Source organism: Strongylocentrotus purpuratus, unplaced genomic scaffold (genome assembly GCF_000002235.5).
Source record: "Strongylocentrotus purpuratus isolate Spur 01 unplaced genomic scaffold, Spur_5.0 spur5_scaffold_1, whole genome shotgun sequence".
Lineage (NCBI taxonomy): Eukaryota > Metazoa > Echinodermata > Echinoidea > Camarodonta > Strongylocentrotidae > Strongylocentrotus > Strongylocentrotus purpuratus.
This window is the reverse complement of record NW_022145594.1, coordinates 50,502,135-50,518,436: the sequence shown is the minus strand read 5'-3', so window position 1 is coordinate 50,518,436 and position 16,302 is coordinate 50,502,135. Positions and strand designations below refer to the sequence as shown.

The following is a 16,302-nucleotide window of genomic DNA, read 5'->3' as shown; positions in this document are numbered from 1 at the left end:
CTTTTTCTCATGATTGTTTGACGGTCTACGGCCGTATACGTGACCAGACTTTTCGCGATAGAAATTCAGTAAATATCCCCTTTTTATTTTCCATTTTCATAGGTTTGCAGCAAGGTTAGAATGTGTAAAACTGGGTATGTTTCTGGTGCTCTGGGTTTCCGGGAGCTAGAAGCGTCGGCCACTTTTAGGCCGACCAGCTTTCATCACAGTCGTATAAATCAAATGGTTTAGGTGGGTCAAACCTAAATGGAATTGCATGCTCGTGCACTAAACAACTTACTGAATGTCACATGTGTTAGCCTTTTAACCAATACATGATAATACACTCCTTAGCAAATTTCGCATAATAATGATCAAGCGTCAAATGATTGCAATCCACCATTAAATGATGCGCTTTCAATTTGTATTTGTCTTCTCTCAGTAGTTTCTCATTACACCGTCCTTGTAATTTTCCTGACACGACTTGATAAACTAACTTAATTGTACAGTTAAAAAGAGGACTGTCCATTTTGTAAATAAATTATTGATGCTTGACCACATCGCCTGCAAATCAATTACTGGGTGTGTTTTGGGCGAGTCAGAAATTTAAGATAGAAAATACTTTTATATTGGAAAGACCTTGGTGTACTATAATGGACCTGCGAGTCTATCAGTGGAGTAATTATCTAAACATCACTATCCCTATATAGCAATAAATTCCAAGAACCGTCATTATAAAAAAATAACACATTTAAAGGTACAAATAAAAGTCGTAAAAGTCAAGTTAGGTAGAGGGGATATGAAATAAAATATAAAGTAAGGTAGAGACCCTCTTTTTACATCCATTTCGTTATGTAAACATAACACAAGCGAGCAAATAATATTATAAATGTACACAGCATTGATTGCTCTAGCTTGATTGGAAACGTTCAGCCGGCACCAGTCTGAATAGATTGAACAAAATGCAAGTGGGCAGTGTTTAGTAGTTACGGCTGTCGAAAGGGTCGAATAATCAAATTACAAATTATTTCATTTTTTATATTCCTTTCCATCTTCCTCTCCTTTTCTTGTTTACTCCTCAAATTGTATTCGATGCTCGTTAATTTTAATTGCCTCTGTGATCAAATCAAACAGAAGAGGGTGGTGTAGTGGCAAAGGAAAGTGCAGCCGTCAGCTACCCCCATCATCATAGTGTAATTGTACAGTATCGAGAATAAAGCGAACGGGTTTGCACGAGAGAACTAAAATACGTTCGTTCCCCCTTTTCCTTTTAAAGATCCGTCTCGTTAACATAAACCCCATTAGAATTCTCCCATTTTGAATTCATGATTTCATAAATATGGGACTATTAATATCATTTTATACAACAGCGGGTTGTCTTGGGAATCATTTATATCTTCAATAATGGGGTCCAGGGGTCCGCCTTAGGGTTCCCGTATAGCCGTCGTGAGCGATAAAAACTCTAATCCATCCGTTAAAATTCAAATTGCATTACCCACATTGTGTGTTCCTTTCAAAGAGAACAACAAGCCCTCAGGTTGAACATTCCATCTCATTCAACAATAGCAGAACACGCCCTTTAAACTTGAAACTTCAACTGGAAAACATTCAATGGTATGATGCCCACATTAATGAATTATCCATCTGGATGTTTCTAAAGCTTAAAGGTAATACAAAGTTTTGGGAAATTTTGAAAATTGGGTGGATATATTTGGATGCCCCTGTGAATGTATTATAACCACAAAAAGTTAGCCCCTAAAACGCTTCTGCTTTCGAGAAAAATTGAATATAAAATGTTGTACAATTGTAGTTGCGACCATGAAAATCTCAGAATATGTAGTTGTGATACATAACTTCAAAACCGGAATAGCTAGTTGGTCGATTTTAGTCAAGAAACATTGTTTTATAGCTTAATTAATATCTTGACCTTGAGAGGGAGCTATACAACATAAAGAGTGTATTATTTACAATTTCATAACTTTAGACTCGATTTCAACCGCGACAACGATCACTGAAAATTGTAGGATCGCATTATGCTTCCAATATTTTCATTTGAACCAAATTCATGACCCCATACCAAAACTGTGTATTACCTTTAACAAATAATGTTCACTTTTCAGGATTTTTACATCCCTTTTGATTTTTTAGATTTTTCTTTAAATTTCCTTTAAAATAGCGGTCCATACTTTGAGAACCCCTGTATAAATAGAGTGATGACCAGAAATGATTAATATAAAAATAATACACAGCAGTGAGGGCATTAGTAAGAATTACCCGCACAGGGTACCTCTGGAACAGTTTAACACGCCCGAGGCAATAGCCAAGTGTGTTTGGACTGTTTAGAAGGTACCGAGTGTGGGTAAAATTACGAATGCCCGAACAAAATGCTGTGTATTATTTGTTTTATAAAATTATGACGTGGATCCTTGTTATTTGATAAATCACCCTCATCTCAAAGTCCGTCCGTTCATTGCTAATTCTAGGTCTACATCTATGACTGATCTAGATCTAAATTAAATAACTAATGCGTTTTAATTAGGATCTACGTCATCATTTTATAATATTTTATAACTCATATTTCATGTCGTAGGTGTCGACGGTAACGTTGTCCTGGAGACGTTCGGTGTGTATTGGGTGGTATGGTGTATGCGATGTGGTTACGACGCCCTCTTTCGGGCTCTGGGTGGTACCCTCTCAGACTTCATGGCTAACCTGGACTTCTTACACAGTGTGTACATGAAGACCCTCTACCCTAAGATGACCGTCCCGTCGTTCAGAGTCGAGGAGCTGGAGAATGATGAAATGATCCTTCACTACTACTCAAATCGTCGCGGCCTCGGAAGCATTGTCTACGGTAATATCCGAATGAGGATACAGTCACACTATTACATTGGCGATCAATACTTCAATTGCATTTGTTTTTAAAACTCTTTCTGTATCCGTGCCTTTGAATTAACATCATGGAAGATACACACTTTTGTGTAGACTTGATGATTCTACCTTGGCCTTTCTTGATATTTCTCAGGGGCCAAAAAGTAAACTTTGAAGGATTATGATAATACCCAGGATATTTTGTTTTCTTCTTCAAGCAGACATTCATATAGTAGTCTGCCATGTAAACAGTTCGAATGCATTTTGTTTCGTTATTGTGTACCTCTCCCCCTTTTTATTCTTTGTTAAGAACATATATATGCCCCGAATATCAGTTTATCAATCTTTAATATGCTTCCTTTATATTTATATTGTTAGCTTACGTATAATTATACTAATAGTATCCTCTTTAATCCTCATGGAAATGCTGTACCTTCATTATTATTTACATTGATTTTTATTTTGAATTTCATTAAAAGGATGCGTGAAAGCGGTCGGGCGAATCATCTTCAACACGGAAGTGGACATCGAGCTGTTATCACATGACCAGGCAGAGTATTGTGGGATACTAAAGGACCATTACAAGTTTCACGTGTGTTTCGTCAAGTTTGATCTAGCTCCGATGGGAACTAGTGGCATTGTAACTGAAGAGGTAAAAATTGAGTCTCGAATTATTTTTAACCATTTTGCTTTGGAGTGCAAACTGTTTTCTCTTAATATCCTGGTTAACCTATTTGTTTTCTGTAGGTGTGCGCACGCGTGGGTTTGTGTGTTTTTGTGTGTGCGTGTGTTGGTGAGTGCGTGTGTATGTGTGGTGGGTGTGCGCGCACGATACATTAATAACTCAAATCAAACATTTTGTTTTCCCGACTACGTTATTACAATTCCATATGAACTCAATCCTGGAAATGGATATCCCTTAATATACTTTTGTTTTTGAATATGTGAAGAGAGTAACGACAATCTTTTTTTTTTTAAGTGAAGTGGGCTCCAAGAATTGTTGCTAAATTATATAACATTGACATAAAGGTAAGGGTGGAGAGGGGGGGGGGCAACAACATGGATCTTTTGAGGAAATTTATCATCAGGGTATATTCTTTGGGATTTTTAGGAATGGACCTCCATTGTTGATGGGACCTCGCATCTCATCGGTGGGGGTGACTATCGGCCACCAAGCAACGAATCTGTGAAGAATAATCTGGTTCTCGCTCGGAACGGATCCGCTAAACGATGTCCTTTCTCAGGAATGGATATCAACGGGATTGAAGAAAGTCTGGCCGAAGGAAAAGTGGCAAGAGACCAATGTCTCCCCGAGATCTCTGAGAAACGTGTCCTCCCGATCAGTCACTTCAAACCGAAGATCCCCGCTAGGATTCTCCTAGATCCTGAGACATTCTGCAAGACCTTCCCCTACCACATCCTCTTCAACGATGACCTGGTGATCATGCACTCTGGATCAAAGCTGCAACAGTTCTGTCCGTTGATCAATGATGAGGGCGCTACACTCAAGGATATATTATTCCTTGACCACCCAGAGATTGAGTTGACGTCGGAGAATATCTTTCTCTTTCTCAATATGATCTTCATGGCGACGCTGAAGAAAGAAGCCATGGCTCCCAACATGCCGGTCGTCTCTCTCAGAGGTAATGCATGATTAGATTCATTTCATGTAAATTAATTATGCCCCTGATAAAAAGGAATTACACGTCAGCGCGCATTTTCTCTGCCATTGACATTTGTGCACCCATGTTGAATTATTTTTTTCACTTCTATATCATTGTATGAATTCCATCGAAAAGAAAATAGCGAATAAAAATCGAATTATAATCGAGTTATTTTCTTCTACAAATTGCAAGCTGAATGGAAATGACAATAATTATATTGCAGTACGGAAAGGCAAATTTAATGATACGTTCAACACTTGAAAGCGATGAGCTTTATGAAAAGCAACGATCGTATATGGGTAACCGCCCTTTTGTTAACTCAATTACGTATTGAATAAAAATTGGTATGTAGGCCAAATTGCATTAAATAATCATTGAAAGGGTGGAATTTGTTAGGTAGAATTTTGAATTTTTACTGAAAGGATAATTAAAAAGGATAAGAGAGAGAGATAGATATATATATATATATATAAATATAAAGAGAGAGAGAGAGAGAGAGAGAGAGAATGAGGGAGGGGTGTGAATGAGAGAGAAGGGAGAGATAGAGAGATTGGGAGAGAGAAAGACAGATAGAGAAGTAACGGAATGAAGGATGAAGGGTAGAAGAACAGAAAGAAAGAGACCATCGTACAATATGAAATTGCCCATCATACAATTATCAAATGTTTTCCACCATCAGACCTTATATCGGGGGTTATCGATGTGGACCATAATGCCTTATTTCGAAAACGAAACAAGTTTGAATGTGTGCTTCTTAATAAAAGCAGAAAATTAGAGAAACATCTTAGTGAAATTTTGAGCAATATCCGATCAAAAAGAGGAACAATTTTCATCAGTGACACATTGCAAGGTCCTCTGAAATTTGCTCTGTAAAGAAGAATAATAAATTTCCATTTATTTATCGTTACTGATAACGAAATATTATTTTTCCGTACCCGGGGTTGTATACAAAATATATTTGCAATAATCATATTCAGGGTAAGTGCATGATTGGAAATTATTTAAAGGGAAATTTTGTGATTGAGTTTTTTTTTAGTCCAGGGGTAATGGCGGGGGACCGCCCAAGATACATCACGGAGCTGCCAATTTCTGTATGATTGATTGTACCTTCAAATATTCATGACTTTCTTATTTCTAATCGGGTTTTACTCAATCTTTCACTGACCTATTTCTCTCATTTTTCTGCTTCTATTATCACCGACTTAATATCAGGATGCACTCCTCTTTACAGGCTCCCGTTATAATTGTGTTTTTTGAGGCCGCCATCCTTGTCAAGCTTTGCTTATGATTGCGGTCTCCTGCACTTTCCCAACATAATAATAATAATAATAATAATAATAATAATAGCCTAATAGTCCACTCCAAATTTTATTAAACCGAAACGGAAATTCTTTTTGCCCAATTGATCGTGAGCCCGGCAGCCACTGAGCAGCGCCAGATCGACGTTGCTCTAACCCTTATTGTTGAACGCCAAACAAGGTAGCAACAACTCCCATCTTTTAACGTCTTTTGGTATGACGCGGCCGGGGTTCGAACCCACGACCTCCCGGCTGTGAGGCGGACGCTCTACTGACTGAGCCAACACTCCGGTTCGTATAATACTTTAAATTCATGATAATTTGTTATGGAAATATTAAGTTTCGTTATGATATGTACATATATTATGTAACAATTTTTGTTGACATTATACCTTACATTTATATGTTCTTTGTTATTCAGTTATATTTTCTTTGGACAAAAATGCAGAAATAAAATCAAATCAAAATAATTGTTTTTAATAAATTCCTCATTTCTTCTCCTTGTCATCAATCCCAGGTCAGATGGTGTGGATGCCTGATTCACATCTCTATGTGTTCCTCTGTTCACCCCAGCTGACGTCACTGAATGACCTACGCGATAGGAAGATGCACTTTTCAGACATCGCATCACATGATCTAACACGTGACCTCATCCTTTTCAATCAACAAAGAATCGCGGAGGTTACTAAATATGTCACATTTAATTATGGTGTTTTTTATTATTCTAAACAGGAAAATGTTAATGGCAACATCAATGTTAAAATGATGTCATCGTCATGAATATTTCCAAATACGAAGTTTCACAATGAAATTCACCTTTAAATTATGGGAGTTGCTTCGAAGTGACCCATTAGAGCGGCAAACCCCCAGATGTCCTAATATGTGAGTAACCCCCCCCCCCCCCCCCCCCCCCCCCGGGCTTCAAAGGCATCACTCAAAGCCTTATGATTATAATAATCAAATAATTACATGTCAAGTATGTTTCATGGATGTTTTGTAATAAAATCAACGAAGCCAACCGGTCCTCAAGTTCAATTAGCCCAACAATTGGCGGACTGGGTTTGTACAATCTATTAGTGGACAACGGCACACACGAAGCGCAACACGTGGTTTAAAAAGAGGCCTCGCCTATTAAATTTTAGAAATTGAAATTGATATTTATTGTATTAAAGATACTATGTCCCTTTTGCAGCCAACATCAGATTCTGTAGAACTTTGCAGGAATTAAAAATATGTCATGTATGTCCTATCTGTGAAATTTAAACATTAGCACTGTCCTAATATTAATATTATGCAAGGAAACTCGTTTACTTGCTAGATTTCACTGTCAGACACTATTCAGTGACTGGCTGGCTTTTTTTCTTCTTTGGTAATAACATACATACAAATGAGCTGTAAAGGGTACATGAGCATTTGTCTACATCAATAACCCACTTCTTGTAATGGCCAAAATTAAACTGATTGAATCTTTGTGCAGCATAACACGTACGACCATTCGGTACAATGGTCTGAAAATCAGACTATTACTTACTGGCTCTATAGCTCCTAAGTCGATTCGACAACTAATTGTCGTTATTTTACCACTTAAAGACATTTTCAAGCCCCCTCTCTTTTTATGGGAAGTTCTAAATTAGTATTATCTTTCAATTTTTTTGGCCTGCAAAAGGGACATAGTACCTTTAAATTACTCTATATACAGACTGGATCAGCAACGTAGGTTCTAGACAAGAAATCCTGTGTCCTGCTCTATAAAAGCTTGTATCAATAAAAAGTTACAATAATTGTTTTAAGTAATACTAAAATGTAATGGGCGAGCCCTCTTTTTGAACCACGTGTTGCGCTTCGTGTTTGTAATAATCATAATATCACTTTCATCGAATCAACAAAAGGCAAACGATTTCTATTTAATGCATTGTTTTTAGGTTGAGTTGGCGAAGCAGTTGGAGCAGAAGAAAGAAGAACTGCGCACGCTCATGAGAGACCTAGAACTAGAGAAGAAGAAAACCGATACACTACTGTACTCAATGCTGCCGAAAGAGGTCGCTAATGATCTCCGAGATGGGAAGAAGGTTGAGGCAGGTATGATAAGTCAATCAATGGTCATGGCCCCATTTCACAAAAACTTGTCATCAGTAATAAATGACAGTTTTTGTTTAAGCTACTGAAATTTGTCATTGAAAGAAGGCTTTGTCAAACGGGTCCCAGATGAAATCATAATAAATACATAATTGAACTAAATAAATAACACCTATTGTTAAAGGTAATACAAAGTTTTGGTATGGGGTTATGAATTTGGTTCAAATGGACATGTTTGAAGCATAAGCAATCTTACAATATTCAGTGATCGTTGTCGGGGTTGAAATCGAGTCTAAAGTTATGGAATTGTAAATAATTAACTCTTTATGTTGTATAGCTCCCTCTCAAGGTCAAGGTATCAATCAAGCTATGAAACAATGTTTCTTGACCAAAATCGACCGATTAGCTATTCCCGTTTAGAAATGATATATCACAACTACATAGTCTGAGATTTTCATGATTGCAGCTACCATATTACGGCCGTAGGCGCTATTTAAAAATTTATCAAAATTTACCGGGAGCACCGGTAAATTGTTATATTCAATTTTTCTTGAAAGCAGAATTGTTAATAATAATAATAATACATAACATTTATTAGGCGCTTAATACTGATGTTTCTAAGCGCACAGTGTTCTGATTAAGAGAAGACTATAACCCGTAGAATCAAATTAGAAGAAAAAGCAAAAATACAAAAGTAACATAGATAAGGTAAGAAAAACAGTGGCAATCAACTAAATAAAGACAAATATGGTGCGCACCTCCATTGACCGACGCACAACTGCAATTTACAATTTGAAAAGATAGGTTTTGAGTAGAGGGGCTAAATTTTTTAGCGCTTATAAAACATCCACAGGGGCATCCAAATATATCAAAATTGTAAAGAATCACTATCCACCCAATTTCAAAATTTCCCAAAACTTTGTATTACCTTTAAGGCTACGTGACGATTAATCAAATTAATAATCATTATTAAAGTATATTTTGGGGTTGGCGTTGCCGTAAAGAAAATTATCCAAGATGGCTCGAGAAGGATCAAGGAGCCCGGGGTCGAAATAAAGGAATTTTATTTTATCACAAACAGTTATGAGTATGGTCGCCTCTCTTTCTGTATATGAACATTTCTCTCTCCTCTCTTTTTCTCTCTGTAGTTAAATTTCTAGTAAGTGACTATTTTTTACATTATCATTATACAATGTGGTTTGCTTCACATGGATTCCAACATCTTCTACCCCTTCTTTTTTTCTCTCTCTCTTTCTCTCTCTCTTCCTCTCTCTCTCTCTCTCTCTCTCCATCCCTCTCTCTTACTCTCTCTCCTTCTCTATTTCTCCCTCTCTCTCTTTCTCTCTTTCCTTCTCTCTCTTTATCCATCTCTCTCTCTTTCTCTCTCTCTCTCCCCCTCTTTCTCTCTCTCTTTCTCTTTTTCTCTCTCCCTCTCTCACCCTCCTTTTCTTTCTCTAGGTGAGTTTCAGCAGGTGACTATTTCCTTCAGTGATATAGTTCGCTTCACCGACATGTGTTCTCAGTGTGATCCTATTCAGATTGTTCATCTTCTCAATGAGATGTATGTTGTCTTCGATGAGCTCACCAGCGTACACAATGTGTATAAGGTATGCAGGAAAGGAAACATTACATTTTTTTAGAGAAATGCAGGAGTCCCCCCCCCCCCCAACCCCGTTAACAATGGAATAAGTTGCGTATCTTGTCAAGGAGATTCGACACGGTGTTACAAAAATATATTAAACGAATCTTCTTTAATATTATCATTGCATCAACCAATAATACAAAGATAGGAAAAACTAAGTCAATTAGAACTAGCTTCGAGATAGATTCGTTAACTTGCAATGCTCTCCCGTATATTTACAATTTGTATTTGTACTTTCACGATATTCAGCTATTTGTACATTATCTCATATGTTGGATATTTGTCAGCTTTAATAAATAGTCGAATTTCTAATTGAAAATGCCTTATCTTTTTAGCGCTTTCCTATTACACCATTTTCCCTTAGGTTGTTGAGTATTACAAGTAAACGAGTTCATGAGTAAAAATAAAAAAACAATACTTGCATTCCTTGGAGAAAAAAAAGACGATAGAAGAGGTTATAACATTTTGTGTTAATGCTCACTATTTTACGGTATTAACACTTTAACAAATTGCATTTATTTAAGGTTGAAACCATCGGGGATGCCTACATGACGGTAGGCGGTTTGCCAATCCCTAATGAAACTCATGCTGAACAGGTGGCATGCTTTGGTCTCGGGCAGGTTGAAGGGGTTAAGAGCATCTCATCGCCCGTCACAGGAGAGATAATACAGGTAGGATAATGCTCCTAGAATATAGTAACGGTGTAGTTCAGACGGTTATAGGAGGCGCGATGGCTCAGTTGTAGAGAGTTGGTCTCATAACCGGGAGGTCCCGGGTTCGAAACCAAGTCAATGCGCTCCTGCCCTTCGGTAAGGTATTAACCGTCATTACCCAAGTCCATCTGAAAGGACTTAAAGGCGTTGGTTCCCTGGCTGCTTATACTTACAAGCATAATACCTGCTTTATTAACAGTCAAGCAATACAATCCTCCAACATCAATTGGTTTCAAAACTTAGTTATTACAGGGAGGTTAAACAAATAACTGTTAGGGAAGAGCCCGAGGTATATTTATTTTGTGCAAGTTGTATCTCTCTCTACAAATCACTGGCTAAAACATGATACAATGCAACCAGAATGATAAAGTGTCTTTCTGCTATCCTGAAGATGATATCACTCTTCGTCACTTTAGATGTTGATTTTAATAAACTTGTCTGTATTTAATTTGTATCACCAAGAAGTACGGTTGTTAACAATGTCTTATAAGCTTTGCGCCCCTTCCCGTTTGCCCCATCTCTCTTTCCTCATCTCTCCTCTCCCTCCTCTTTCTATCTCTCTTCTTCCCACCCCCTCTCTCTCTCTCTTTCTCTCCCTTTCTCTCTCCCTGTCTCTTTCTCCCTCTAGTTGTCTCTTTCTTTGTATCCGTTACGTTCACTCCCCTCCTCTTTTTCTTCTCTCTCTGTGTGTGTTTCTTTCTCTCTTTCTCACTATTCCCTTCGCTATTGCTGGATTTCAAAGCCTTTTGGCAAACAGATATTTTAAAGGCTAAGATCTTTAACTTGTTTCCTTGTTTTTCTCATCAACATAGATTCGAGTCGGTATTCACACCGGAGCTGTAGTAGCTGGTGTTGTGGGTGTTAAGATGCCTAGATACTGTTTGTTTGGTGATACTGTGAACACGGCATCGAGAATGGAGAGCCACAGTTTACCTGGGAAGGTTCACATTAGCCCTTCTACCTACAGGTGAGTTCACATTCGTTCTGTAGTAGCTGGTGTTGTGGGTGTTAAGATGCCTAGATACTGTTTGTTTGGTGATACTGTGAACACGGCATCGAGAATGGAGAGCCACAGTTTACCTGGGAAGGTTCACATTAGCCCTTCTACCTACAGGTGAGTTCACATTCGTTTTGTAGTAGCTGGTGTTGGGTGTTAAGATGCCTAGATACTGTTTGTTTGGTGATACTGTGAACACGGCATCGAGAATGGAGAGCCACAGTTTACCGGGGAAGGTTCACATTAGCCCTTCTACCTACAGGTGAGTTCACATTAGCCCTTCTACCTACAGGTAATTAGGCGTTAGAGGCCTCTTCACACTGGCACTAGGCTGGGACAGTGAGTCGATATTAAAATACGCGATATTTGCTCCCGGATTTAATTCGTCAAAGATATCACTAACATACTAAACGGGATATCTCCCTTTGACGATGCTGCCGTATACGTCACTGTACGTTATACGTCAAGTGATTTTTTATTTTAAAATACCACTTTTCCGCATAGTAAAATTACCCAGAATATTTCCCCTTTGTGTTCCATTTAGGTTGTTTAATAATAAGCGCGCAATTTACAAACGAAATATGTTAATGTGAGGGGTTTGTTTAAAATATACATGAGGAAAATAAATCTTAAATACAAGATTCATGACGATCGCAACTACTTTCGAGAAATCAACCTAAGGTAATTTCAATGGCCTACAATACCACCTATTAAAATGCGCGAATATGACAGAGACGTATTACGTAATCCGTACATGATTTATATCGGATATAATAAATAAGGGAATTGAAAATGACGTTTAATTGAATTTCGAGAGTAGTTGCAAACATGTTTAATCTTTGTATAATACTAAGCTTGATTGTTATATTTTTTCTTGGTTTCTAGAGCGATCAAGGGTAAAGGGTTTGAATGCGAGGCCCGGGGTGGGATGGAGATCAAAGGTAAGGGTAGGATGATGACACACTTTGTGATTGCTCGATCAAACCAGACCAATGATGACGACACAGACTCAGCTTCGGACTCAGATTCAGATGAAGGTATGTGATCTAGACCTTTGAACCTTGAACCTTGAACCCTGAACCTTGAATATGCATATAATCAGGACTGTGCTTTATACATAGCATCTGTTTAGTAACTGTTTGGATATATCTTATTTATCATTTTGCTTAAAATTCTATTCATTTTACCTCTTACTGTAACATGTCTAATACACCCCTTTACGGTGAAGGCCGCCATTTTAATTTGCGAGTAAACATTGCGTCATCAATGCTTTCAGACGCGCATGCATTGTTGCGTCACTGCCTGCGCTGCGTGCTCACATCATATCGACACATGCGCTTTGCATAATGCATAAAATGAAAGTTACTCGCAATTTAAAATGGCGCCCATTATTTACTCGCGATCCATGTCGGCGCATGCGCACTCTTGTAACCGTGAAGGGTGTATTCAGCATGCATGACCCAAATCTTTTGTCCGTCTTCATTATGATAGAATGAGTTCTGCAGTGGCAAAGTTGAAAAATAATTTGTGACATTTATCATTCTCTGTCTATCAGTTTTTAAGAACACGAGAACGTTATATAAGAAACGTCTCATGAAAACGATTGCAATCCCAAGTACCTTATATGGCTTAATATTAATAACAAGATATAGCTGAAAAGTTAGCTCCAAATTATTTTGTGTATTCCCATTATACTCATTACTGAGGGCAGTAAATGTAGCCTTCAGCAAGATTGAGAGGATTTCTTTTGTTTGGATCATTCCCAAACTTCACAATATTAATCATTTAATGTCTTTTACTATATATTTTCATGATTTTTGCTCAACTTTATCTATTTCGTAGTATTATAGTTTTTCTTTACATTAAGATACATGTATATGAGCTATATCATTTATCGGCAGGGAAAGAAAACAGAATAATACAGGAATGATTCATGCTTACAATGCTCCATATTGGTCCCTACACACCATTTTACGTCTATTTAGGGGATAACGCCCTCACGTGTCCTGATGGTAACGAAGTCAGAGCCCCTGTCATCATCAACGAACCGCACCACGAACAGACTACGAATAAAGACGACATCACTACGATCAGAGCAGGCGAAACAGTGCCCTCTAGAGTCGAGACCCAGGCATCTACATCTACACCACCATCGTCCGATGTTACCGAGAGAAGAACCTCTTCAGCATTATGCATTGTGCTTTAAATGAGTGCAGCTAGATGAAAGCATGTTGAAAAGTGTTACAAACCAATAAAAAACATTACAGACGCCACAAATTACGCTAAAGCATCTCAGATATTGTACATTATTTTGTGCAGGCATCTTTAAACATTTTCTGTACAATGAAATGTTTGTTCCAAATATCCCACCTTTAATCTATTTCACATTCGTTTAGATCTAAATGAAATCACTGTATTTTACCAAAATTAATCCTCATCACTGTCATTTATGACTTAAAGGCGTAGGTCCCCTAGTTGATAAGCAAAGTAGTATACACATGCTTTTGCAGTCACGCAAAACACACATTGTCAAATTATTATTCAATAAAATCTGAAAATGTATACTATTATCTAGATCTATCATTTTTAAATTATTTTTAAAATAATTCCATAAATTGGGGTAAAACAAATATATTCCAACTATATGAGCGACAGTGTATGATGAGAAAGAAAATAATGAAATCAACGTACGAACGGTAACTTTTTCGATCGAATAAAGCTCACGATGTGTATTAATGGAGAGGAAATAAAGTTTCAGTAAAAATGATTACGACATTCTAATCACTATAAATGATAACATGATTTGTTAATGATATATTTTTATGCCTCAAAATGTTACTGATTTTGAGATTTGACCGAAAAGTGAAAGATGTTTACTTTTTAAAACACTGGAACCTTTTTAACCATGTCTTGTAATAACCTAATAATATGCACAAAAGAAGTTAGAGTTTCACATTTCTGTTCATGCAGGTTACCATCAAGATCATGTAATGAAGCTATTTCCCAGCTCATTTACAATTAAACTACAATTACAATACTTATCAATGTTATTTTTTGAATGAACAAAAGTTTTTAAAGAGTTTTACATTATGTGTCTCTGTATTATCTCTGCTTTTACATTGTTAAAATAAAGAGCGAGAACAAAAATCCTGTACACAATCTACATGTTAATGTGTATGGCACCACGTCATGGTTCTTATTATATAATACTTGACCGATGCACTTTAAAGGTATAGACCACTTCTGGCCATGCGATTGCATTGTGAAAGAAACGCTGTGGAATCGATCAGAAAAGGTTGATCATCTAGCATAGTATTGGTGTGTAGGCCTACTGCAAGGTTCTGGAATCATCAAAATGATAAGAAATTTGGCCCAGTCTTGGTAAAGTTATAAGCACTGTACACAGAAAGATGCATAAGGGACTAACCTTTATCTATCCAATCCGGATAGATATAATAATTTACCAAATATATCAATTAGTAGACGGTTTCCAGGAAAAATTTGTATCATCACATATTACTAGTAGTCAAAACATATTCTTTCACATGGTTGGTAATAAGAGCTTCCATTTCATTTTTTGAGAGGGGGCGTTTCCAAAACTGGTCTTTACCTTTGAAGTTATTATGTCGATGTAGAGGGATGCGGAAAATGAGGTTTTGATTTGCTTGTGTGCAATACTGACAGGGACAATAATTGTTTAATCCATTACATTTGTATTCAACATTCATTCAGGTTCACATTTGATACTTTGATGTAATTTCATCGGATATGGTCTTTAACTTTTTGCGCACGCAATAAGCTTTGTGCAAACATTAAAGGTAATGCAAAGTGTTGGGAAATTTAGAAAATTGGTTGGATAGTAATTCTTTAAAATTTTGATATATTTGGATGCCCCTGTGGATGTATTATACGCACTGGAAAAATTAACCCCTAAAACACTTCTGCTTTAGAGAAATTGAATAATCAAAATTTATCGCTGCTCCCGGTAAATTTCAAATATTTCAAATAGCGTCTAAGGCCATTCCATGGTAGCTACGAACATGATTTTTTTCAAAGAATATGCAGTTCCGATATATAATTTCCAAACGGGAATAGCAAATCGGTCGATTGTAGTAAACAAAACATTGTTTTAAGGCTAAAGTAATATCAGTCTTGAGATGGAGCTATACAAGATAAAGAGTTTATTATTTTACAATTTCATCACTTTGGACTTGATTTCAACCGCGACAGCAATCATTGAATATTGATAAATCTAATGCATTCATTTGAACCAAATTCATGACCCCATACCAAAATGTTGTATTACCTTTAACCAATAACTTGTCCTAAGTCTGATTTGTTATGACAATTGACATAGTTTTACTAGCAAGAAATATAACACTGTTTTCAGATTACCATCAATGCTTGCCACATAGATCCGACGCTGGCACAGCAAGAGGATAATACATTAATGCACGTAAATGTACCGATGTAAACAAAGGTATTCTGATTAATAATTTAAGCTGTATGAGCCATACATATAATTGAGTGAATTTTTGCCTATAATGTTTCAAAATGTTTATTTTAGTTACATCAGGATAGATAACAAAATGACAATAAATTAACAATTAATATAATACCAGTGTAACGTATTTCATCTGTTGCTCGACTTTTTTCTTCTTCTTGGAAGTGGTCATAGGCGAACGGACAAAAATATTCTTGAGATCATCAATTTTAAAAGTAATCATAGATTTTAGTAGGAATACGGGAACGAAGAGGCAGAAAAGTAACACAGAGAGTTGAAAATGAGAGGAGAATATTATTATTCAAATGATTTATAAGCGCTGTGATACACTTTGTTAAAAGCGCTTTTGAAACCAAATAATAATAACAACAATATCGTAATCACATTATTATCATACAAACAAGAACATGCCTTTAGACCAGCATGCATGACGTAGCACATACGATTACAATTTCGACTTATGTACACATATTACCCAACATACCATCATGTACTAACAACAGTATACATTTAATATCAAACTCGTAGATACAACGTAATTGAATCTATCAAACAAAT

The 16,302-nt window shown here is 36.8% G+C and overlaps 2 protein-coding genes across 2 annotated transcripts in view; both read left to right on the top strand.

The window, feature by feature from the left end:
- The window catches only part of LOC115921429 (guanylate cyclase soluble subunit beta-2-like), a 30,546-nt gene extending 19,191 nt beyond the window's left edge, over window positions 1-11,355 (top strand). Inside the window, exons 4-11 of the mRNA XM_030978911.1 lie at window positions 2,570-2,833; window positions 3,330-3,502; window positions 3,962-4,493; window positions 6,330-6,493; window positions 7,735-7,891; window positions 9,347-9,495; window positions 10,055-10,201; window positions 11,056-11,355. Coding sequence (XP_030834771.1) covers window positions 2,570-2,833; window positions 3,330-3,502; window positions 3,962-4,493; window positions 6,330-6,493; window positions 7,735-7,891; window positions 9,347-9,495; window positions 10,055-10,201; window positions 11,056-11,214 — 1,745 coding nt within the window. The 3' untranslated portion in view covers window positions 11,215-11,355. The remainder of the gene's footprint in view (window positions 1-2,569; window positions 2,834-3,329; window positions 3,503-3,961; window positions 4,494-6,329; window positions 6,494-7,734; window positions 7,892-9,346; window positions 9,496-10,054; window positions 10,202-11,055) is intronic.
- Window positions 11,356-11,396: 41 nt separating this feature from the next.
- Window positions 11,397-13,446, top strand: LOC115921428 (guanylate cyclase soluble subunit beta-2-like). Its single transcript, XM_030978909.1, has 3 exons — window positions 11,397-11,502; window positions 12,126-12,277; window positions 13,226-13,446. Exons 1-3 carry the CDS (start codon window positions 11,402-11,404, stop codon window positions 13,444-13,446), a joined length of 474 nt encoding a protein of 157 aa, XP_030834769.1. The 5' UTR covers window positions 11,397-11,401.
- Window positions 13,447-16,302: the final 2,856 nt, after the last annotated feature.